Genomic DNA, 25,697 nt, shown 5'->3' on the forward strand with positions numbered 1-25,697 from the left:
AATGTTGTAGTATATAAGGCTCACCTCGCTTCTCCAAATCTTATCAAAATGAAGACAAATGCCAAACAAACGCATTTTAAACAAAGGACCCATTTGTGTTTAATGCAAAGCTATTTTCAAAAAATCCCAACCTTTCATATCTACCATAATTGTAATAGCCTGAAACATAAGAATGCTTTCAGGCTTAGAAAAAAAGGCTTCTAATTTTAAACATTTATGAGGACACTGAGAAGTGGCTTAGAACCATGCTTTAAAACATGTTTTCATGCTTTAAACTGCTGAAAGCTGAGACTCCTTTACCCATTTGGCCTAAAGAAAGGGAGAGAAGTACAAAAATATGATGAAAAGGCTGCACATGAAAATTTCCACTAAAGAAAATGCAACTGACTCTCTCATTCCAGCCCCTACCTGCCATCATCACTGCACCTCCTCCTCCAGGGAAAGTGCACCTCTTGCCTGATGGCCACCCCCAGACAACTCATCTGCATCATTTGGCTCTGATGCATCACTGCTCTTAACAATTACCTTTTGAAAATAATTTTAAAGGGCCACTCTGCCATTGCTGCTGCTGTTCCTGAACAGGAGGGACTCTGTCTCAGTGCTGAATTTATGTCAGCTCATTTTGAACTATATCTTGGGATGGGTGACTTAATGTTCATTCTAAAAAAAGATCATGATCAAACCTTTTAAATGGCTTTTCCCAACTCGTAAAATGCATGTTTTATGCTGGGAATGAGCTTCCCTTTGATACAGTGTAGCTATGGGAAGGAGGGATTGTTCTCACATTTCTGTTTCATGAAAAACACCCTGCTGTTTGATTTTTAAAGTTAAAGGATTAAGTTGCAGGGGTATAAAATGCTGCTAAATACAACACACTCTACTAAGTTAAATACAGCCTCAGTCTGATATGAAACTCTGACTTTAAAAATAGCTATTCCTGTCCAAATATGCCAGTGAAAATAAATGTGAATATATTGTAGGCATTAAAAGATGAATGTGTGAATAAGACCAAGTACTACTTTTAAGGTAATTCAGCATAAAGAAACTCCTAATATATGAAAGCAAAGAAACAGCCACAAATCTGAATTTTTAGCAACAGATAGTAGGAAGAAAGTTTTGAAAAGCCATGGGAATTCTTCTACCTTACCAGGCACCTGTATAGTTCTATGGGCATTTTCTTTTTGTCTTTTGTTATTCTTGATTCCTACCTTACAGCTCAACTTCAGGACAAAGCACCATTCCACAAGAAATCACATTCAAAACAATTAGGTCATCAAAATTGCCTTTACTGGTTAAAAACAAAACACATACACAAAATATTGCAACAGCTTGTAGAATCCCACTCAGAAAGTCCAACATTCTCAGACCTTTTCTCATGTTTTCATCACCATAACTTTTACAAAACAGTGAGAGGCAACCCAGGCCATTTTAGGAATGACTCTTTTATCATTGCAATCCCTCAATTACAGCTGACCACAAGAAGGAATGAATACAGTAGTACTGTAGGGACAGTACTTGTATATTTTTCAGCTTGTCCTCTGACGTGCTTTGACTTCTGTTGGAGAGTGATGCGGTGATTTCTTAGACTGGCCTCCATTATTGCTCCCAAAATAATTCAGAGGAACATAAGGCTTTAAGCAATTTAAACACCAATTTCAAATTGGATGCTGTGGTCTCAATAACCTTTTCATCAAAACCAAGCTCCAGAACTCTACCCCTTAACAGCCTGACAGGATCTGCCCCCTTGGGATGCACCAGGCTCCATCTTAATGGGTGGCAATTCATCTTCAACCCAAAAAGTTACAGGCGAATGAATACATGGAGAGTTTTTACCTCTAAAATACAAAGATCTCTGCTGTTACCAGGACAGAACTGAACACCAAAAACACCTGCAAGCAATGAACTGAAGTAAAGAAAACAAGAATTAGAAGTTCTTCAATTATAGACTATAAAGCTCCTGAGTGCCAGGTGCATGTATGCACATTTAAATGATCAAGAGAATTGCATGGAAATATGCATTTACCACAAAATCTGGAAGCATGGTTGGGACCTGACTTCCAGTCAGGTATGTCATTTCACTAAAGATGAGATTACTTCATATAAATTGACTTATTTCTATGTGTACAGTATAGTTTAACTCGCAAATACATTTCCTTGAGGTTAACCATTGGAATTGAGATTTGCAGTTATAAAGTTCCTGAAGCATGAATTTTAAGTACAAGGATTCATAATCAGCTTCCATGTACTCATCTGGAATGATATGGAATAAACACATTTCTAGTCACCAAAATAAAGGTTAGTATGGTTAAAAAAAATCCCCAACAAACCCAACTAACAAACCTTTGAAGCGACAACATCTGTTGAATTAGTTTAGCAAGGCAGTGAGAATACAATTTGGTAAGGTAGTTAATGTTTTTCATAGCATTGGAGAGTTGAGCTTCAATATTCACCATTATCAGAAAGTTTAATAATTCCTTGTTTTGATACCAAAGTAAAAATTGTCCATAAAGTGGAAGGGTCTTCACAATTATGATGACTCTGCCAATGATTACAAAGATCCTCTTTTCTTTCAAATAACTGTTTGCATAAAATGCAGTTATAGCCTGCTTTAGACCAAAATTCTACTTTTTCCCTTGGTGTACCAAACCCCACATTTTGCATCTCCTTGGAGGCTTCACTACTTTCTGACTGAGTTAGTTCACTTTTAGGTAAAATACTGACATCATTTTGATGGTGCAAATGTATCTGTCTCTTCAGTTTTGGAACAGCACACAGCTCCTCCTGACGGGCACTGCACTTGGCTAAACATCTTCTCTCATTGTGCTGTTTCCACACGTGCGTTGTATGTTCGACCAGCTCCCCCTTTGTTTCTCTGCTTCCTTGCAAAACCCCTTCCTTCACTCTTCCCTGAATCTCTTCTCCATGACAGCACAGTAAGTGAAACTTCATTTCACCAAAAGACTCTGCAATAAACTGGCATCGACCACATTTGACCTGTAATTTCACTCCTCCCGGGTTATGGAATAGGTCCTCAAAACTGCAGTTATTTCCCCTGTTAAAAAAAGGAAATACAAACTGTATTAGCCATGCACAGAAGAGGGAAGGTGATTTCTGTCCTTACAAGTTCTAAGAGACGACAGTCATGAAACACTTTTAATTAAAAACGGGCAATGTTTCTACAGTACCTAATTCATTCGGAAGAGGAAAAAGAAACTGAATAAATAACAGTAAAGCTGATTAGGAAAAAACTAAAACTAAATGACACTTCTGAGTTTAAGAATTGCCTCCAAAATTAGTCTTGGTAGAAATAACCTTTTAACAACACCAGCCTTTAATAAAAGGCTGATAACTTTTGTTAAAGATCTTGGTTCAGTGAGGTCAATCCAAATACTTCTAGTGCTGTGCTAGAAAAGTGAAAATAACTATTACCTGTAGCGTACAAGTAAGAGAAACCTACTTATTTACAGGGAACGGTCTCGGTCAAATTGAGGCAAAACTACCTTCCTTTCCAAGATGGAAACTACAAAATTTCAAAGTTTCTTGCTTTGTTTTTTTTACAAGTCAGTAACATGGTTTAGAAAAGTTTAAATACCTAATTGGCAATGGGGCAGCCCCTCTCCCTGATTCAGAACAGCTCTGTAGTATAAAGGATACACAGGCAGCCCCTGGTTAAGACAATCACAACAAGACCTCCTCAGACATCTTCTCATAACATCTACAAGAAGGACCTCGTAACACTGTGTATTTATACATATTAGTTAGATTACCCAACAAAACAAACTGAATGATTCACTGTATGCCAGCAGTAAGACTGATAGGAAAGTACCAATGTTTCTTAGTCTCAAGACCATAAAAGTTTCTGACTGATACTTGAGGGAGTAGAGCTATGAAACGTAAAAAGAGTTAAATGGAACTCCAGTGTTGCAGGGAGGAACTACATTGAAGCCCTGAGTATTCTTCTGTGGAAATAAATGCACAGTGGAACAAACAAAAAAGGCAACATTTATAATGTAGCAAGAGATTTTACCTCAAAATCATAATATAGAGGTAAAAGCATGTTCTAGCCATCTTAATATAATGCATGTTAACTTTTCAACTGGGCTGAGCGATTGCAAAAGCAGCAGTAAAATCTGGACAGATTAGCTCACAGAACCCCCTAAAAGGAAGTGGGATAATGATAATTAACAGGGAAAACAAACTACAAGCTAATACCGAAATATGAATTGTTTTTTGCTTACTGCAATTGGTTCCCTTATCTTCTAGGGAAAACCCCAAAGTGGGGAGGACAGAAGACTAGAGCACTAGCCATGAGAAACCAACTGACCCAAATATGGCAGCATATCGGCTGTAACTAGAATATATGCAAAATTATTTTGGACATTCAAGTGTCAATAATGAGTTAATAAATCAGCTAAAATATACTGGTTGGTCTAATGTATTGACTAGATTCAAATGGAATACTTAAACCATTAGGTATCTCACTTGGAGGAAAAAGCAACAGATTTCATAATGATGAGGTTTATAAGGTTCCACTGACAACTTGAAATCCAGCTTTCCTTAGCGTTTAATTAGTGAAAACTCTTACCTCTCTGTAGCTTCTGCCTCTTTCATATTCCTGTCTCTCTTCTTCAAAGCATCTTGCATCTGTTGCTCACTAGTGGAGGGCTCTGTGCTGATAACAACTCTGTGGACTTCTCTGAGGTGACCAAAGTACACTTTTGCATGGCCAAAAACTTTAGCACAGAATTCACAGCACACCAGCTTTTTGGGTTTGCCTTCGTTGTGATGAAGCTTCATATGGGTGCTCAGGCGCCCAGAATGGATATATGCCTTCCTGCAGATCCTGCAGCTGTAGGGCCGCCTGCCCGTGTGTGTGTTCATGTGGTCCTGGAGATGGCGCTTGAACTGGAACGTATGGTTACAAACATGACATCTGTGCAGCGGCTTAGGCACGCCTGAACGTGGATTTCTACTTGGATCACTTGATTTAGCTGAGGTAGCATCATCGTGCTTGGAACTTAAACATTTATTGGCGAGTGAACCATTTAAAAGTAAGTCTGGCTCATGAGACGGCGTCTCTACAATTGCTGCAGGAGTCAGCGGTGCGAACGCCTGCACGACTACCACTGGTTTTGGTCTGATACTGCGGTATTTTTTCACTGCTTCTGCTTTATTGTCTTCAGGTGTCTGAATATCAACCTTTGCCCTCTCTCTTCCTTCTCGAAACTTATTAATGATGCATTTCCTTCGCTTGGCCTGAAAAGCCAATAAATCTTCTGGGGCTCTTTTTCTCCTGCCTCTTCTTTTAAAGGGTGCACTGTTCAATTTTTTAAGACTGTCGACATCATCCACTTTGCTGGAGGGGGAGAAGGTATTTTCTTGAATGGTTTGTGTAAATGATACACCTAATTGCTTTTCAAGAGTTTTGGTTTTCATCAAAGATGGTATCTTTTCACATTCAGATTTTAGTGAATGACCAGGTACATCCACAACAGTAGTATTTTGCTTATATTTACAGAACACTGAATTTTTCATTCTCAAGTAAGGCAAAATAGGAAGTTTTTCTTTTGGTGTTGATGGAGTCATCTGAATTGTACTACCAAAAACCACTGATGACAAGACAGCAACAGGATTTGCAGAATTTGTGCATTTTTCCTTTAGTTTCTCAGATGTCAGGAGTGACTCTCTTGTGGTTTCCGACGCTGTCTTCACAGAGTGTAGACTTAGTTTCATGGGATTAGCTGTACTTGCTGGCTTGGATAGAGAGTCTTCAACTACAGATGGTCCAGAAATATTATTGCTAGCAATTTCAGTTTTGTTCATTAAAAGAGATCCAGATTCTACACAATTGCTTTTATTTACTAATGTGGCAATTCCAATTTCAGCTGAGTCACAGTCTGCTATCAACCCTTGTTCAGCTGAATCTGAACTAGAATGAGCTCCAGGGCAGTATTCAGGTGGAGTAGTCATGGGGGAGGTCTGTGATGAGATCAGTGCTTTGGTAGGAATCTTGTTACGTGCACTCAAACCAGAGATTTGTGCCAGTTTTTTGTCACTCAGCAATTTATTTCTTACAGATTGGTACCTGGGGATGGGCAGCTTTAGATTTTCAGAGGGGGCCACAGTTGTCTGCTGAACTTGTTGTGTTAGGGCAGGTGCAACACACGGCACAGCCAACAGGGAAAACATGCCCTTGTGAGCAGGCACCTGCATGACAGCATAGTTCTGAGCTGGCACCACCAGGGGCTTAGAACCCGAAGCTGAAACTGGTGTCTTTGGGTCAGGCAAAGAAGACTGAAGGCAAGAAACCACTCCAGATGTTAACATTTTTGGTACCATTTTTGGAGCAATGGTCCTAAACTGACTTTTCTTCTGAAAATTTTGTATTATATCCGGAGGGGATTTCTGTTTATCTGTAAGAATAACATAGCAAAGATGTAATATTATACATAGTATTTTTTTAAAAATTACTCTCTCAAAAATGAAACTGTTTACAAAGGCTACTATTACACACAAGCTTATTAAAAATATTTAGGCATTTAAATGACCACCAAATGAAATCTAGAATTGCAAAAGTTTCATAGACTGAAGCACTGTCTGAAGCAACATGCTTGAACACCAATTTGCAAAATAATTTCCTCTTGATCAAATCTTAATTAGATGTTTCATTCTAGGTTAGGAACTACATGACATTTCAGAACAAATACACCCATAAGCCTCTTCAACCCCAGAAAAGCTGCAAGAGCATGCTGGCAATATTCTGCTAGAAAAACAGGGACAGGACTTAAGCTCCAGGACACAGAACTTCCCTGAGCACCATCTTTGATCATGTATCTCAAACAGAATCATGCCATCTTTCAGACATACTCTACTATTCAGAATTCGTGGATTTTATCAGATAGAGACCAAAGTTTGCCTGATGAAGTCTTAGAAAAATTACTGCTATAAAATATGCACATAATGTATAATAAAATCAAAGAGGACTTGAAAAAAAAAGTGAGTATGAACTACTATTAAATAACCAGTTATAAAAATTACTCACATAACATTAATGCACAACAGAACTAATGTAGCAAGTTATTTAAACATCTTCTTGAAAGATGTAATTTATCAAGGTTATATAACAATTTCTTCCTGTTTCTATTTGTGTTTGTAAAAGTTGCAGGTGTTTTTACTAAATAAGAATGTGAGGATAATTAAGACAAATGGAAAATGACAAAATTCATACTCTATAATATGCCTTAGGCAGCAAAGACATGCGCTGACCTTTCAGACTCCACAAAAAAGGAGTTGATACATAGTTAATTGCACCACTACAATTTCATCTATCAGTCTCATTACCTACTCCCAAATTCAATTATTGATGCTTCCAGTTCTCAAAACCTGGAATAGGTTTCCAGGAAAAACGGAAATCGCAACCACTTAAAATTCAGCTACAAAGATCCCAGGCAGAAAGGCAATACAGACATTAGCAAAAATCATTTGAGAGAGGAATCAAACACATTTGCACAGAACACATGAAAGTAAATGCTGCAACCTTGAAATATTGTAGTAAGATAATTCCACAGTAAAGTTTCCATTCCTTGCCATTTTGAAGACTTGTATTACAAATGCATTTATAGGTGATTCTGGACTTAAAAGTAACTGTGAATTAGTACCAACACTGGAAATTCTGGTAAATTTATCTTAATCCTGGATGTTCTTCTCAGGCATCACACACTTTGCAGCAAGCACTGCAAGCTACAGACCTATCATGTTTCATGACTAGGGCTCCTGGACAGATATATATGTATACCCATGGTATGTACATGTGCAGTAAAGCCACTGCCTTCAGGACATGCTGGATTCCCTGAGCAATCGCATATAAACTGTACAGTTCATATTTAGTAGATCTGATGCTTTGTTTGCTGATCTTTGATCAGCAGATTCACAGAGCAGTAACTATGCAGGTCATAAGCCTTTGATCCTTTTATTGCCATCTACTGCATCAAACCCCAAGTCCATTATGCACTTCCTTTATACTCCAGTTAAGTGAAAGTAATGGGCACCACTATAACTTTCACTCTGCTCAATGTCCATAGAGATGTTCTGAATTTCTAGACATTCTGTGCAGACTGGGTTACTGTACACCTGGAAGTCCTACACAAATACTGAGATATCCACACACAGGGATAAGTCCAGGTTTGTGCAACCTGGAAAAAGCATAAACATGATATGCTTAAAATTGTTTCCCTACAGCACTTTTTAGTCTCAATTTTAATTTTTTTTTTTAAAAATCTAGTCACTAAATATATAGAAATCTTTACATTTTCAGCTGCTAAGATTTCTGTTAGTCAGATGATAATCTGTTTCCTACAAGGTATGTTCCTGTTGCTTTTGAGTAAATAATTTCAGTACTTCTGAGAAGAACAGTAATTTATTTTAATCACTAACCAAACTAGCCCTGAACTTCAGTGATAGTTACAGATCAAACCATATAGTTTAAATACAGCAGATGACAGAATAAGGGTACTTACCTTTTAGGGGACAGGATCAGATCTTATTCCTCCAGATAATGCTTGTCATATGCTGACAATAAAGACTTTCTCCAAATCAGCAGCTATTCAGCTTACCACAATATTCAACATTAAGCTGTTTCCATTCTCTCTCATTTCTCTTGTTCCTCTCTCTTTTTATTTCAAAATTTCATTAATTGATTTGCATAAAACTTCTAGGAAAGTCAGCATTTCAGCAGACTACTAGCTGTGCTACTCCAAGTTACAAGGCACCCACTCTTCAACCATTGGTAATGGGAAAAAATGGCAGCCATAAAAAACAAAGTTAATTTTAAGTTAGGAGGAAATAGTATATGGCATTAGCTTTTAAAAGAACCATATGTTTCTCAAATTCATTGACTTGCCTAATGCAAAATTAAGCAGTAAAATCACTTTTCTATAAAGAAATTATCTCCACATATTTTCTGAGCAGTCCACAGGAGAGTTTTGCTCTAAAAGCCAAAAGCTTCATCAATATCAAACACAAGGTGCTCTTTGAAACAAGGTCTGTTTAGATCAATACCCTTCTTACATAGGTAACACAACAGTAAGAATTTATATACTGTTTGGAAGGGATTTTTATACAAACACTTTTTCCAGCTAGTGTAGTTTTTTTCTAAGTTTTCCAGGCAAGCTATGTTTGGTATCAACCTTCAGTAGAATTTTTTTTTTTTTTTTCCCCCCAAGCTTACATTAGACATTTTAGTGCACAAATACTCATTTCAGTGCTTCTGGTAAGAAAAGGAATATTCAACTCTGCATTTCCCCCCCCTCCAACACAGCTACTGTAGTTAAGCTGCTTAGCCAGTGCCTAAATATAGAGAAGGGCTAGATGCAGACTAGCTGCCTGATGATGCTTCAGGCTCTGTTAACATTTTGCCTGCAGACTGGAAAAGCTAATTGGAAGAACTGGTGGAAGACTACTTAGAATCTTGGATCAGGAGAAAGCAGCAGCCAGTCAATTCACAGACTGGAGGTTCTACTGACCCCACCCAGAACATGCAAGTATCATCAGTGACCAAAATTCTGTTTTCCATATAGCTGGTGAAAAGTTTCAACAACTTCCTTTGCACCCACACAGAGCTATAGTAATTCATGTCTTCACCACACTGAAGAACTTGGATACGCTCTGGCTGTCTAGCTTATGCAAAGGCAGCTTGGAAACCTCATACGCATCTCTCAGACCATTCCATTTCTTCTAAATTATTTCTGTCTGTGATTCCAAGGACTCATTTTGACTTGTCATCTGTGACCTGAGGAAAAGTCTTAGTGCCTATGCAATCCCATGAAGTTTTCACCTAAGAAGGGGAAGTTTCAGTTAAGGGATGCTCTGCAATGGCATTTGTGAGGATGGCCCTTAGTTTTAGAAAACATTCTTTCTACAAGTAAGTCTGAAGATCCTTCACTGGAAGGCAACAATTTTTATACTTTCTGTAAAATTTTCATTAATAACAAAGGAAATACATTAAAATATTAGATTTAATATCTGAAGGATGTGAAGCTCATTTTTAACTGCTGTGCTCTCAGTCTTTCAGATGACTGTGGAGCTGGAGCAACAGGTAGACACTTTTAAGTAATTACACACAAGGCTAAACCAAATGCAGTTCAACCTATTTACTTTAAAAGTCTCTGTTAAAAGATTAATGGTTATCATGCTAGAACCTGCAAGTATCAAATCCCTCAGATACTTGCAGGATGTCATAAGCTTTCATCCCTTCTAAATAACCTTAAAATTGTATAGAAGTGGACAGTGACACACCAACACAAAAATCAATGATGCATTAAATTCTCTGACAGAGCCATGCTGGGAAGAGTTCTCTGGAGGAAACAGAGTTTCCATGGGTTGCTGCTCCTCCATGGTTCCCCTGCCTTCCCAAATCATCCAAATCTGGTCTACTCCAGCCTAATGTGCCTTTAGTTTGCTCCCTATGTAAAGCACACAACATTGCTGAACTTAGATGACAAAGACAGTAACAGAAGAAATTTAATTTTCAGTACTATCTGGTCTATTTTGAAAATAACCACCAAAGAGTAATAGTGTTCATTTTTTAAATAATCCTTGTAAGTCCACCTCAGTTGTGCATGTATGCATTTCACTTGTGTATGAATTGACATATGAGAGAAAACAATATCAAAAAATGAATAATTTTGTTTTGAAGGAAAAGACAGAATACAGATGAAGATTAATGGATATTTAATGCATATTAACACTACCGAGTCTTTTGCTGACTTTGAAAGGAAGAGTATCTGTTCTGTGAGAAAGAAAAAAAAAATGCACTACTGCCTAACACATAACATTAGATCTTTTTCTGCCAATGATAGTTAATCATGCATTTTGCCAAATCTCCACACACACTAAATACCTGTGGATACTGTCTTTCCAGCACAAGTTTCTTGCTTTTGCTGACCCAGCATACTTTGTTGGACACACTGTTTCTCTGCAGGATTAGCATGCAAAAAAACACCACCTGCAAAAGTGCTTCAGTTACAAATAGATCCCAGGACAAAAATAACCAAAACAACCAAACCCCCCAAACCCAACAAAACCCAGAAAAAAGGCAATATAAAACATTAACTTCCGGTTAATACATTAAGAAAACTACTGCTTTTTGCTCTTCGCCATTTTTCTCTCCTCAAAATACACTTTTACATCTAATATATTACATGCCAAATGCAAGACGATACCATAATAATTGAGTAAAGCTGGTTAATGTGGCAAACAGATGGGATGGTTTAGCCTCAGTGTCATGGCAGATAGTCAACAGCAGCAAAACAAAACACTTCAAAAAATGAAGATTCAGTAGCTTTATTGAGTAGTTTTAATACAGGGGCAAAATCTTATTCTAAATTTATTTATACTTTCCATAATTCTGTATAAATAAACTGCAGATATTATAGAAAACAAAATTTGGACTTCTTTATTCAAAACCCGCTTTGCCACATACCTATACAAAGTAAGGTTAGTATTAAAGCCTACAAACTATGAATGTCCAGCTCTATACATTACAGCAATTGATTTGCAGTTGTTTCTACCTTTGCTAATAATAACTACCTGGGTGGAATGTTCTCTTCTGGGTATTTGCATCAGGTGATTTTCTAAAATTAATTTCAACAGAAAACACCAGCCATTCTCAGTATGCCTGCATTTAAAAAAAAAATCTAGTGACACATCTGTGCATCAGGTGCACATGTGACACAGCAATGTCTCTGATCTGTGAAAAGGTGCCCAAATTAGGCAGGGCTATAGACTCTGGGCACGTGTTCAGTAGATACTTCAAGCAGCTAACTTTTCCAGTGATTACACTCCATTGAATGTTCTGCTTCAGGCTGCGCCGGGTTTTCCCTGAACCGTGGCTTTAGGTCCAAGCACTCAAGCTGGAACAAGGAAATGGCCTCTCCTGATCTCTGAACTGCAGAGCTGACAGTGTGGAAGAGAAACAGGAGAATATATAGGGCAAGCAGAAAAAGGACAAGACGAGAAATGAGACTGGAAAGGTGTCCAGGCCAAAGAGTCAGGGTGGGATATGGGAATTAAATGCAGACTTAAGACAGGTAACCAACATTACATGTGATGTGGGAAGGAGAAACGTTTAAGACAAAAGAAGAATCTCACATTTCTTACCTTTTTAGTACTTGATTTTTTAAAGAGTATTATAAACTATGTTTACATAAGAGTGCTTTTGTGCAATTTAAACTAGCTTAGAAAAATAAACAATATAACAAAGTAGTTTAATGCAAGACTGGAAACTCTCCGTAGATCATTCACACAAACACTAAGATACAGAAAGTGCAAATACTCTTACAAAATTTATTCTGGTATTCCACAGGAGAAACAAGATCAAATAATTCATTAAAATTCTAGAAGCTTTAAGCTGTATCTTTAAAGCTATATATAATTAAATCTGATTTCAGCATAAATGTGATTTGCTATTTGTGCAATAAGCTTTTTATAATTTAGAAGGGCTTTCTTTACAGTATGTGCAAATTTACTATTTTAAGGAATTAGGATTATAGGGCATTTCAAGAAATTCTGTGAGCAGTGGGATGCTTTCTGGATTCCTTAAATGGTCTTCAAAAGACTCCTCTTAGCAGAAAAGCACTTTAAATTACAAAGGTACACTATTTTTTACATTAATTGGACTCCATTAAAGAGGATGCTCAACATTAAAATTTCTGGTGGCATTCTTCAGTGCGGGAATAAATTAAAATTATTTTTAGCATAAACTGTCACTTTGCAGAGGTAAGTCATAATCTAAGATTATGGCTATATAGTTTGCATTTAAGAAGTTCTCCAGTTTCCTCTCTAATTCAGTCTTTTGTTTTTGCCTGAAACATCCTTTCTGCACTATTAACGATATATTGATATATGGCAAAGTTTACACAGATCTAACACAACTTAAGAAAAAAGCCAAATTAGGTGATGCCACCTTCTCAACTTCCAGAATTGCTTTCCTCTGTTGTTTGAAAGTGTACGTAGGAGAGGCCTTTCACACAGCCCTTATCAACACCCTTTCTCTAAATTGGAGGGGTACAGACTCTATTGATAGATGGATTACTGGATGGATAAGGAATTAGATGGATTGGTAATGGTGAGCAGCTCAATGCCCATATGGAGACGGGTGACAAGCGGTGTCCCTTGGGTCCCTACTGGGACCAGTGCTGTTTCATATCTCCATCAGTGACACAGACAATGGGATTGAGTGCACCCTCAGCAAGTTTGCAGGCAAAACCAAGCTGAGAGGTGCAGCTGACACACCTGGAGGATGGGATGCCTGAGGGACCTGGACAAGATCAAGAAGTGGCCCCAAGGGAACCTCATGAGTTCCTGCACATGTGTCAGGACAGTCCCTGGTATCAACAAAGATGGGGCCAAAGTGATTCTGAGCAGCTCTGCCAAGAAGAACTTGGGGGTACTGATGGATGAAAAACCCACTGTGAGCTGTTAACGTGCACTTGCAGCCCAAAAACCCAACAGTATCCTGGGCTGTATCCAAAGCACCATGGGAGAGAGGGGATTCTGCCGCTCTGCTCTGGTGAGACCCACCTGGAGCACTGCATCAGCTCTCAGCCCTCAGCAAAGGAAACACATGGACCTGTTGGAGCAAGTCCAGAGCAGGGTGACAAAAATGATGAAAAGGATGGAACACCTCATGTATGAGGAAAGGCTGAGAGAGAGATGGGGTTATTTAGTCTGGGGAAGGCTCCAAGAAGACCTAACTGGGGCCTTACAACACCTGAAAGGGGCTGAAAAGAAAGATGGAGGCACTTTTTTACAGTGCTTGCAGAAACAGGACAAAGCATAATGGTTTTAAACTAAAAGAAAGTGGATTCAGACTAGATACAAGGAAGAAATTTCTAACTTCCCATCACTCTCACCAGCATCTTGGCTTCAGTATCTCTGTCCCCAGAGAAAAGCACAATGTAAAAAATACTCACATTAAAGCAGACTTGTTAAACACAATCTAACACATTGAGAAATTTAGTCACTACATTAGCAGCATTAGCAAGAGTAATAATTAAGACATAATTTTTGATTTCTTATAGATTTAGATTTCATAGATTTCTGTATTGTCCCACCACAAATAACTTTTAAAATATGTATGAAATACTATTTCTGCAGGGAATAACAAGTGGCCAACAGCTTTGAGGCAACTTTTTTGAGTGGCTACATGAAATGTATTAGCCACACGTAGGTAAATCACTATTCAAAAGCAGCTTCCTATATATAATGTGGGCAGTGCATGGCTTAACACAACCTCCTATTACAAAAAGCTGGTTTTGTGCTATGTATAAAGGAAGAACGTCTTCAAAGTCCTTCCTAAGAGTCAGAATACATATACATAAGAGATTTTTAGACACTTTTGCAGTGAATTTAAAATGCATTTATTACCAGATCTTTTACCACATGCTTTTTTAGCACCTTTCATACAGTGTTTGAGAACTTTAAAAGCTTTCCATTTTTTTGAAGGCACAGTCTTTCAAGTTATAAGCTACTCATTTCGTATTAAGGCGAACAAAATTAATAGGTCTTAAGCAGATCAAAATATTTTCATATCAAGAAATTAAAACTGCCATCAAGAAAGCTAGACGTAAAGCATCTGTAATTACTAATAACCTTTTCCACCTTTACAGCTGTAGAAATTACACACAGACTTTTCTCACTACGGCAATATAAGAACTAAGGGCTCAAAATGATGCCTGGCCTTTGCAATCACACAAATAGTAATTGAATTTAATTTCTATTTAAGCACAGAACTTGTTTTTGAGAGACATTGTTAGATACATCATCAAAGACTATTTCAGCTTCTTTATGCCTCTGCTAGTTTCAGCAACCAACCACGTCAGCCTGCAAGTGGGCATAACCTAGAAAACTTGGTGATCTGACAGGATGCAGTTGAGTAGAATGGAAATTATTTTGCAATCACAGCAAGTCCTGTGGTTATCTTTGTTGATTTTGCCCAGTCATTCTGTTCCATAGAGGACAACATCCCTGAAGATTTGCAAAGCAAGGCTGCAGTAATGCAACCACTTGGGGGAACTAATTGTTCAGAAAATAGTTGAAGGAGGTGATGGAAGCATTGGTCATAGACTAGTAAATCATAACCCCCAAACAGCATTGCAAATATAAATTAGGTACTTTAGAAAGCAGCGATAAACACCTGCAATCGGATTTTTTAAAATTCCTGGGAGAACTGCCAGTGAAAATTTCTTTCAGTGAGCTTCAGGAAAGATATGGACCTAAACAGTCATGCATCCACTGGAAAGTCAATGTAAAATTATTTTTAAAGGGGCTATCAAGATCAAATCAACATGAACGAGATTTCAATATGCCTAATGTAAGTAATAATTAATGGACTTATTTTCTCTTAAGTACAGGAAACAGTAACTACCAAGACTGCTAAAAAATGAAGGCAAAATTCCTCAAAAACTACGCAGCACAAAAAGGTCAAGTAGAATCATTTTATGAATAAAATCATGAAATAGTTTCTGATTAGATTTTTGTTCTTCTTTCAAAAAAGAGAACCTACCTACATCTTACTGACAGTTCAACCCTCTTTTGGACAGAAAAAAACAAGTATGTCTCACTTCAGTAAGGGAATTAGGCCTTTTACTCCCAATTTTTTTTTTTTTTTTTTTTTTTGCAAGTGTGCAGAAAGAGGACACAAAAAAGCAAAACTTTTATTCCTGCTAAAGAGTACTTTTCTTATTTTCTTTTTTTTTTTGTGAGAATCAGTGAACTTTTTTCCTAAAGGAAGTCTGTAGGCAAGAGAAAACAATTGATTTGCCACTTTGGTTCAACGTAACAACCATATTTTACTTGAGACATTGAAAACATCTGCATGGTGACTTCTGTAGTACAAACCACAAAAATGTCCTCTCATGAACGGAGGATCAAAAGACTGCCAGTCTTGGCTTGGCTGTTTTGAGTCTTCTGTTATAAACAACACACAAAATTTATCACCCCCCAAAGAAATGGCCAGAACAATTGTTAAAACTTAGAGGACAGTTGGAGAGTATCTTCTGAGGAATTTTGTTAATAGGTAATTTAATTGAAAATTACCTAAGTGGTCTGAGTTTTGAATGGGGAATCCCTGTCTAAGGTTTTTGTTCCCTCTAGTTTTGCCTCCTTTTCTCTCATAAGCCCGACTTCTTCATAAAAACTCTCCAGCTCTGGCTGAGATATGCACAACATTGCTACCTCTAGTTAATTCCACTAAAGATTAAAACAAAAATAAAGATTAAAGGATCTCCACAGTGCTTCAAATAGGTATGTATATTTTTTTTCAAAGACAGACATAGATCTGTACAGCATAGGGAAAATAAAACATCTTCTGAAATACTATGGTCCTAGGCAAACATTATTTTCATAACATATAAAATTATCACTTGCTGCCGAACTTGAACACAAATAGACCTTACTGGCAGCAGGATGCAGCAGAAAACAACTTAAATTACGGTATCTGACTGGTTTTCCTCCCCCAGTGCATAATTACAATTATTTGCAGCGCTTATCGGCATTGCTAGCTAGCCCGTGCTAGTCCCCATGCAGTTTTAAGGCAGCGCTGGCTCTCAAGAGGCGCTGGACGTGCCGCAAAGGAACTGTGGAATACACTGCGGAGAGGTGATAATGGATCAGCAAAACCTGGCAGCGGTGCCAGCAAACGAGGGGACGGAAACGGGAACGCAGGCCGTAGATGATGCCCCTAGGCCGCCGTGCGCCGCAGCCCCATCCCGGAGCTGACGAGCTGCCCTGGCCCTGCCCGTGCCGGTGCCGGCGCTGCGGACACAGCGCCCGGAGCGGAGCCAGCAGAGGCGGTCGGTGCCCGGCCCGGCCCCGCCCGCAGCCCCCGCGCCGCAGGTGCCGGCCCGGCTCAGAGCCGCGGCTCACGCCGTCCTTTCAAACACGCGGGCCGCCCTAGCCCTAGCCTCATCATTCTGTAAAGCTGAACGCGGCTCGTCCTGAAAATCCCCCAAGTCTCAGAATCGGGAACAGCACCGCACCCAACCTCCGAACAACTTTGTGATGAGTTAGCTCAGTACTTCAAAACATTCCACCTCTGCAAATTTTTCAGGCAATTGAATGTTTTGTATAGCAAGAGAGCATCTTAAAGCAAAGCAGGTAAGACTTCCCGTTTGAAAGTAATTACTTCTATTAAACTATTTAGCATCTTCTATAACTGCAGTACAATTATTGTGCCTGAGATTTAAGGAAAAAAAAACAAAAACCACCACCTTTGCTGATCTCGTGTTAATCTAGTCAGTGCCCGAAATGGCACAGCCATGTTAAGGGAACCACCAGTATTTACACTAGTTGTTCTTCTTTCAGTAGACATATGAGAACAAAGCACTGTTACCAACGTATTTTCCCATCCCAAGAATACCCTGAAAGCTTCGTCAAACTTTCTCGCTTTCATCATTGCTCAGCTCATCACACGAACCATCTGCATAAATAAAGATGTAAGCATCTGCTGTATGGCAAATGGTCTCAAGGGCAGATGTTTTTATCCTTGCATTCATGTCACTGGCTTGGATACATTATTTGAACAGATGTACACAATCTGAAAGGGCCGTGTCCCACAGTGAAATGTCTCCAACTGCTTTCTATCAAAGTACATAAATGCTATTTGCACCTGCATTTATGTTAATGATATAAAGGCAGCAGGGGTTCCAGCAAAGTGAGAGCTGATGCTAAGAAACACATTTACAAGGCTAATGGAAGTTTGAGATCTCCCAGCTCCAAAAAACCATACTAACATGGATACAAAATGTATAGAACCACACTTGACCTATGATTCTAAAAAAAAATTAAAATAAACATATTCAAAGAACAAAACTATTGCTTTAGTATGTGATACCCTTTTCCAATGTATATTTTAAAAAAGACAAAATCTATTAGATAAATAAACCAAGACAGCCTTCTATTTTGCAAAATATTTGTCTAAGATAACACAATTCTTTCATGTTAGTCATTTAACAAAAACATTTTGTGAATCTGACAACGCCAATGGTATTTCAGTTCACAGAGGTATCGTATGCCATTATGGAGCATTACCAAAATACCAACACTTGCTCAACAATAAATATTTAACATGATTGTGAATAGTAGAATATGATGTTTCAGTGATTGTTGCCATGTCATATGTTGTCATATGAATGAAATGATAATTTCATAATCCCGAGGAAAAAATAAAATTTGACAAGTTAGATACTTTTTGTTCAGAAAAGTGCATCTAGTTGAACATGGTGTTACAATTGCTTGCTACATAAAAGATAGTCACCCTTCTTATAAAATATTTTAAAACTGAGAAAAATACAGATGTCTTGAAGGAGTACGGATTAAATTACAGAACACCTGCTATTACATGACAAATGGCAGCAGTGAAGGGTTTAGCTCTCACTCACAGAACTTGCACTAATTATTACTTCCATACTTAACTGAAAAATAATGAGCACACTCAAAGTACAGAAAAACTGACAAATATGCCACACTGAATGTAACTGATGGGTAGGTTCCATTTCCAACTTAATCTATTTTCCAAAGTTTTATTTGTAAGAAATGTACCAACATTAGTGTTGTACATAAGTCATCACAAATTAGTAATACCCTCCAAAGTTTCAAAGTGCTACATTTAAGAAGCAAGCGGTACTTGATATAAAGACAAAAAAGGATCATATACGGAGACTAGTGTAGTTGTAGAATATCGTTATTTCACACTGATAAAGCTCCTGGTCATGATCTAGAGAGGCCCTGCAGAGAGATCTCCACAAATCAGAGGTCTGGGCAATCACTGGCCACATGAAGTTCAACAAGGCAAAGTGCTGGATTCTGTTCCTGGGATGGGACAACCCTGGATGTAGAGACTGGGCAATGAGAGGCTGGAGAGCTGTGCTCAGAAAGGAACCTGGGGCTCCTGTCCATGGCAAGCTGAACGTGAGCCAGCAGTGCCCTGGCAGCCAGCAGGGACAGCCCTGTCCTGGGGGACATCAGGCACAGCCGGGCAAGGGAGGGGATTGTCCTGCTCTGCTCTGGGCTGGAGCAGCCTCACCTCGAGTGCTGGGGCAGTTCTGGGAGCCACAATATAAGAAAGGTACAAGACTGTTAGAAAGCATAAAAAGGAAAGCCACCAGGATGGTGAAGGGCCCTGAGAGGAAGCTGTGTGAGGAGCAGCTGAGATCACCTGGTCTGTTCAGCCTGTGGAGGAGGAGACTGAGGGAGACCTCACTGCAGCCTGGTGAGGGGAAGAGGAGGGAGCAGGCGCTGCTCTCTTCTCTGGTGAGCAGTGACAGGACATGAAGGAATGGCTTGAAGTTGTGTCAGGGGAGGTTTAGGTTGGGTATCAGGAAAAGGTTTTTCAGCCAAAGGACGGTTGGTCACTGGGACAGGCTCCCCAGGGAAGTGGTCACAGCACCAAGCCTGATGGAATTCAAGAAGCATTAGGGCAATGCTCTTATGCTCATGATGTGACTCTTGGGCATGGTGCTGTGCAGGGCCAGGAGTTGCACTCTGTGATTCTTGTAGGTCCCTTCCAACTCAGCTTATTCTGTTATTCTGTGACTTCTAACATGGAAGCTCACTTCCAAGTTTACCATTCCCTCTGAGTACAAGTTGGTAACAGGATATTGACTGGAATGGATTTTGATTTAGAGGAAAAAAGAAAAAGCCTTCAAAAAATCTCAAGTCAAATGCTTAATCAATTTGAAGTTTGCGAACAGCTTCACACTCTTGTTTTCCCACTGCTACTCTGAAATGGGCTTTAACGTAAGACTATAACCAGGGTCAAATTCCTGTTACTTAAAGGAAAAACTAAATAAATGCTTTAAGTATTACAGCTGAGTACTTCTGCCATAAGCATGGGGATGTAGAGCACACTCTAGAGTGGACAACTTTACCCAACAGTAAGTACTGTCTTCCTTGAAAGAATAGTCCCAAGAGAACTCATCAAAGTTCAATTAGAATGACATGCTTCTGGAACAGCTTCCTCAGAATTTTTACAGCATCTTCAAAATAGTCAGTCTTCACAAAACAGGTAAAGTATAAACTTACATGACAGTAAAAGCTCAAGGCTTCAAAGTAAGTAATAGATAGTGCTCATCTTAATTAACATAAGTACTAACAATGGAAACTTAACTGACATCCAGCAATAGTTCTGAAAGGTCCATTAGAGCTGATGCCATATTCACCAAATGTTCACTCACATTTAAGTATCATTAAAAATGACATTCATGTTAAAAATCATATTTAAACATTAGCATTAAGACACAGATCAAAATGGAAAAGAAACTGAAGTTACAGCTACACATTTAGAGATCTGAGAATACACAAATACCATTACTAATAATGGAGGGAAAAATCAAGACATCAACCCTAGTGAAAACTAAATCAAATGAAAGACAACTTTTGAAGACACCACATAGAAGAAAGAATTAAACACAAAAAAAAATTAGTAAGGATGGGAATGCTGAAGAAAAGACATTTTAAAAAAATCTAAGTTAATGTTTATTTTCCTGTTTCTGCTAATTGTGCAGCATAATTTGCAGATAGATTTGACCCCATTTAATATGGGGATCAAATATAGCAGGGATTTTCAAACATATGAGGATTTTTTAAAAAATTAATGAAACTTCAATACTTAATTCAGCTGAATCAAAGAAGAAGCAGATTTATGCACTTCAAGTTTCAACTACAGGTGTTAATAGTAATTAGTAGCGCCCTAAGGAAGAAAACAATTTTAGCTATTGTAATTGTTTTAAGTGATGCAATACTGCAGTGAATGCTGCAGTAATGGATTTTTTTTTTTCAAATCATACCACAGCAGAATACTAGACACAAGTAATACAGTGATTAATAATGATGAGATTTCTTCCACATTTTGATTCACAAGCATCTAATTTCTAAATAAAATATAGAAAACATACTATACCTGCAGAAACTGTTAACGGATTCTGCATTATGCTCTTTAACAGTTACGACAATGGTCCTAGAAAGAAATACAGATAACTTAGAAGCTCTGATAGTTTCTTACAAACTAACAAAAAATGAACAGGACAAAGGCAATAGTTTCCAGACTTGTATTTCAGAATGGACCCCAATACTTCCACAGGTCTCAAGAAAACACCACCAGAGATTTAAACCAAGAGTTTCTTTGGACGCCTATATGTGCTCTCCGTATTTCAACACTGTTTACTACTAACTTAGGCTTCTTGTAATTAAACAACCCTCTTCAAGCCAGGAAAGAGGACAGTCATGAATCCCAATGTGACAATGCACTGTCACATTGATTCTGAAGAATCACAGACAGTATGGGTTAAGCAATCATTTCCCTTCAAACATGTGGACCTGCTGGGGAGGATCCAGAGGAGAGCCCCTACGTTGATAACAGGTCTGAAACACCTTTTTATGAAGACAGAGCTGAGGCTGATTAGCCTGAAGAACAGAAAGGCTCCAAAGAGACCTTATAGCACCCTCCAGTACCTAAAGGCAGCCAACAGGAAAGCTGGAGCAGCCTTTTTACAAGTGCATCTACAGATAGGACAAGGGGAATTGTCATTAAACTGAAAGAGGACAGGTTTAGATTAGATACTAGGAAAATATTCTTTACTGTAAGGGTGATGAAGCACTGGAACAGTTTTCCTAGAGAAGCTGTGAATGCCTCATCAAGGCCAAGCTGGATGCAGCTTTGAGCAACCTGATCTAGTGGAAGGCTCCCTGCCCAGGCAGGGCTGTCAGAACTAGGTGGCCTTTAAGGTCCCTTCCAACCCAAACCATTGTGATCCCATGTGACTGCATAGATCCCACATAACTTTCTGATCAGCAAAATCTTCCATGGATGCTATAGTGAAGATACTACCTCACTCTTGTGAACCAAACATTACACTGCCATCTGTCCTGAATATGCTGCTGGTATTTACAAGAAGTGACACACTACATTTGATAAAACAGCTTTACATTAAATGGCCACCCAGTAAATTAAGAGTTGTCTACTTCTTTCCGGTGCAATTGAGTGTGCTGTTCAAGTTCTGGTGAAGTGGGATTCAACAGTCAGGTAAGAGATACAAAGAATAATGTAATGACAATATAAACCTGTTGTTAACCACTTAGATTTATGTTTCATAAAATAGCCTAGCTTTTGGAATGGCTGCATATAAGTTTGGTTCAACTGAACACTACTAACGTGTTAGACATCACAAAGGTTATAAAGCTTTTGTTCTCCTGATGCTGCTGGAGGCTTTGGATAACAGATAAGTCCACTGACTGACACAGATGGAACTACAACTTCTTGGGGGTTTACTCAGATCTAGGCTTTCATAACAGTGCCCATCTACAACCTTCCCACAAACAAAGCCAGCTGCACAGATGTGGAGATTGCTGACTTTCCTAACCAATTTAACAGCCAGGAGAATCTTACATAAAGAACACACCACACATTCACTCAACACCTATTTTCTGAGTACATGGAATACCAAATATTAGTTTTGGTTAAATACAGAAATACACTGGACAAATACTGATACAAATACCCAACAAAATAAGCCTTGAATATATTTCTTTACTATCATGCAATCGACTCTCAAAAAGCAATGGTGAGGTTCTAGGAAAAAGATGGTTCTGTAGGTAGCAGTAAAGTAAAAAAGAGAAAACCAATTCCATTTTCAGGAAGTTCAACATCAAAGCACAGAACATTGAGCATGGCTGCTGCGAGGAAACCTCTCACACAGCAAACAGCTGAAGCTCTTTGGTACCTGTATTTTCTGTTCTGAGCCACACCTAACAAGCAGCTCTGGTACATCAACCAGCACCTCCTGGCAGCAGTTTGCTGATGCCAATCAGCAGATCCTCAAGGAGCCTCTGTCCGTGGTACTTAAGCAGCCAACCCCTGAGCTGTCAGACCCAGCACTCAAACACACATTGGCCCATCTAAATGCAGTTTGATGTCGTGGGAACATACAGACACCTCCCTCTGCACACCCAACAGTGCAACAGGCCACAGTGATGTAATGTCGGAACAGCGAGACACTTCTACAAACCAGTGTGGGTTTCCAACTTATCTGTCACCCACATTGTAAGGCATTCTTCTCTAAGGCCATATTGATCAATAACAACATTTCAGTGAATCAGCCAAGTTTTTCTTCCCCCTTAGTATTACAGCACTCCAAACCATACCGAAACATTTAAAGCAACACATATTCTTCTAAAAACTATTTGAGAAATCATGTTCAAATAAAGCTTCTCAAAATTATTATTTCAAAGTCACATTTATTTTAAGTTTCCATGGTCTTTCCCTATGTATGGGAGCATTAAATCATGTTAAGAGGGTGCCCCATCTATAGTTACTATCTGCTTTTAGAATTATAACAAACCAGACTTCAGGACACAGATCAACAAATCTTAGAACACCATGTGGAAATAGAAGCTTCAGACATTCTTCCAATGTTCTTCCCAGACATATTCACAAACCCTAACACTACAACACAAAATTTGATCATATAAATCCTAATATTTTGTAGAGGCATCTCTGATTTGAATTCAACTCTAACTGCAGCAAGGTAATGGTATTAACCTAGGAAATCCAGTGCTTATTTGACAAAGAAATTGATCACCTGCTCTTAATAATAATCACAACAATTTTAAAAGAGTATAATTTCTCCAATTAACATTGATAATTTCTTTAATTCATGGATAGTATTTTTATTGTTGTTATGTGGAAGAACCTTTCACCACACTTTATATTTGAAGATATTAATCAAGTAACCTCCCTTTTTGGAAAGACTGAAGAGCTCAAGATTCTGAAATCAGGATAAATTATCATCCCTTCAATTTTTTCTGTTCATCCTTATACATATGGCTGTGTTAAAGTATGTTTTCTTTGACTGTGCATACACAGTTTACAAAGCAAACCATAAACATTTTGCACTTGTCCTGTGCTTTACACTGTTTTCAAATACATCAACTGTGATCATGCCTTTTAGATCCTTTGACAGTTTCTGACACTATTCTGCTAGGCTGTAATATGTTTAACAGATATTTATTATCTGCACACATTTGATGCATGTCCTAAACATAAAATACAGCCTTATCAAAAAGTTCTGTATTGTGCGTTTAGTCAAACTTTTAGAATTTGAAGGTTGTAACATCCACAAAACTACTTATGCCTGCCCTGTGCAGGTTTGGGGGTGGAAGTTTCCCCATTCCCCTATAAATCTGGCTTTGTTTGACTACCTCCCATAAAAAAACATGCTGATACCAAAAAAACCAACAAACAAACAAAAACAAAACAAAACAAAAAACACCAACCCTAAGCTTAGAACTAAAATTACCAAGGAAATTTTGTACATTTTTTACACTCTTGCACCCAGAAAAAAATTTAGGCTGATCACCAACTAATAATTCAGTGTGTCCTGATGTTTTTATTGAATGCTGGAGAGTCAAATGTTCTTTCACTCTTCCCTGGTTATATTTGAGTCCAATACTGGCACTTTCCAAATACAGGAGACGATATGGATTATTTTGATCTGACAATATCATAAATTCTTCTCCACCTGAGAGCTTATAAAAATTATAAAATTTTTAAAATTCTATATAATCTTAAAATTTGTTTTGCTCAGTTTATAACTCTACCATAAAACACTAAATAAAATCATTCAAGTCACAGTACTCCAGAACTCAAATTAGTTCTCTAGAAATCTGCTGATGACTAGTCAGAGATGAAAAGAAATCTATTACAAGAATTGCAGCTGAAGTGCAGTAGAAGCTGGACAGAATTAGAAAGTAACATTTCTCTTAATGCTATAAAATAAGCACTATCATACCTGTACTATTCCTTATGTTACCACAGAATGAATGGATAAATTTCATTATTCCTTATGAGGCAAAAATAGCAAGCAAACTGGAAAAAAAATCACATACTGTAAACTCAGTCTTTAACAACTGAAGGAAGCAGAGCATATACACATAATAATTTAAATGCAATTTTCACAGGAAGATACCCACAGGTCTTTTATATGAAACAGGTGTCCTGATAGACGCACTGAATATGAATATCAGTTGAACCCAATTAACCTAATTCGATGCTTGTCCATACTAAGACATTTATTTTAGATGTTACACAAAATCCTTTAGGATATTACAGAGAAAGCGATAAATAGGCTGTAAAGGTTATGACATTAATTTTACTGTCATCCTCGTGCTTTAAGCAGACATCAAAACTAAAAACCTTGTCCTCTGGGAAAGAAGAACTACCTGAAAGTAATTATAGGACTTATTATCATAACAGTATTAAACTAGACCACTATGACCCTAACCAAATTTATTTTTGGTACTTTTTGTTAAAAGAACAAAGCTTTTCAATGACAACTGCACCTTCTAATGCAGTGAACATTAGTTCAGGCACTGGAAGAAAGCATTAAATCAAATCTTGTAATTTCTTATTAAGCTTAATTATGAATTTTAATTTAAAACTAAGCATGTAAAGAACTGTTAGTCAAATATTATGTAATTTAATTTCAGGAGGAAAACATCCACCTAAAAAGAAAAATTAAATACTTAGTACAGTTTAGAAAAGACATTCTCCTGACAGAAGCCCAAGAAACACTCATTTGTATTTCAAAAGAAATTTTATTCACTTCATTTTCCACACCTGTTCTTTCACATACCATGCCATCTTG

At 38.1% G+C, this 25,697-nt stretch overlaps 1 protein-coding gene across 8 annotated transcripts in view; it reads right to left on the reverse strand.

Moving 5' to 3' along the window:
- Positions 1 to 1,270: 1,270 nt before the first annotated feature.
- Positions 1,271 to 25,697, reverse strand: part of ZNF438 (zinc finger protein 438) — a 50,821-nt gene continuing 26,394 nt past the window's right edge. For 4 of the 8 annotated variants that reach the window (XM_040074924.1, XM_040074925.1, XM_040074926.2 and 1 more), the window contains exons 4-7: positions 20,957 to 21,013; positions 10,898 to 11,002; positions 4,586 to 6,413; positions 1,271 to 3,052 (exon numbers count right to left, since the gene is read on the reverse strand). In XM_040074924.1, coding sequence (XP_039930858.1) covers positions 2,440 to 3,052; positions 4,586 to 6,413; positions 10,898 to 11,002; positions 20,957 to 20,984 — 2,574 coding nt within the window. In that variant the 5' untranslated portion in view covers positions 20,985 to 21,013 and the 3' untranslated portion in view covers positions 1,271 to 2,439. Of the gene's footprint in view, positions 3,053 to 4,585; positions 6,414 to 10,897; positions 11,003 to 11,586; positions 11,675 to 20,956; positions 21,014 to 25,697 lie in introns of all 8 variants that reach the window. The other 4 variants (XM_040074941.1, XM_058422151.1, XM_040074951.1 and 1 more) reach the window with 4 other exon arrangements.

This window comes from Hirundo rustica, chromosome 1 (assembly GCF_015227805.2).
Source record: "Hirundo rustica isolate bHirRus1 chromosome 1, bHirRus1.pri.v3, whole genome shotgun sequence".
Taxonomy (NCBI): Eukaryota; Metazoa; Chordata; class Aves; order Passeriformes; family Hirundinidae; genus Hirundo; species Hirundo rustica.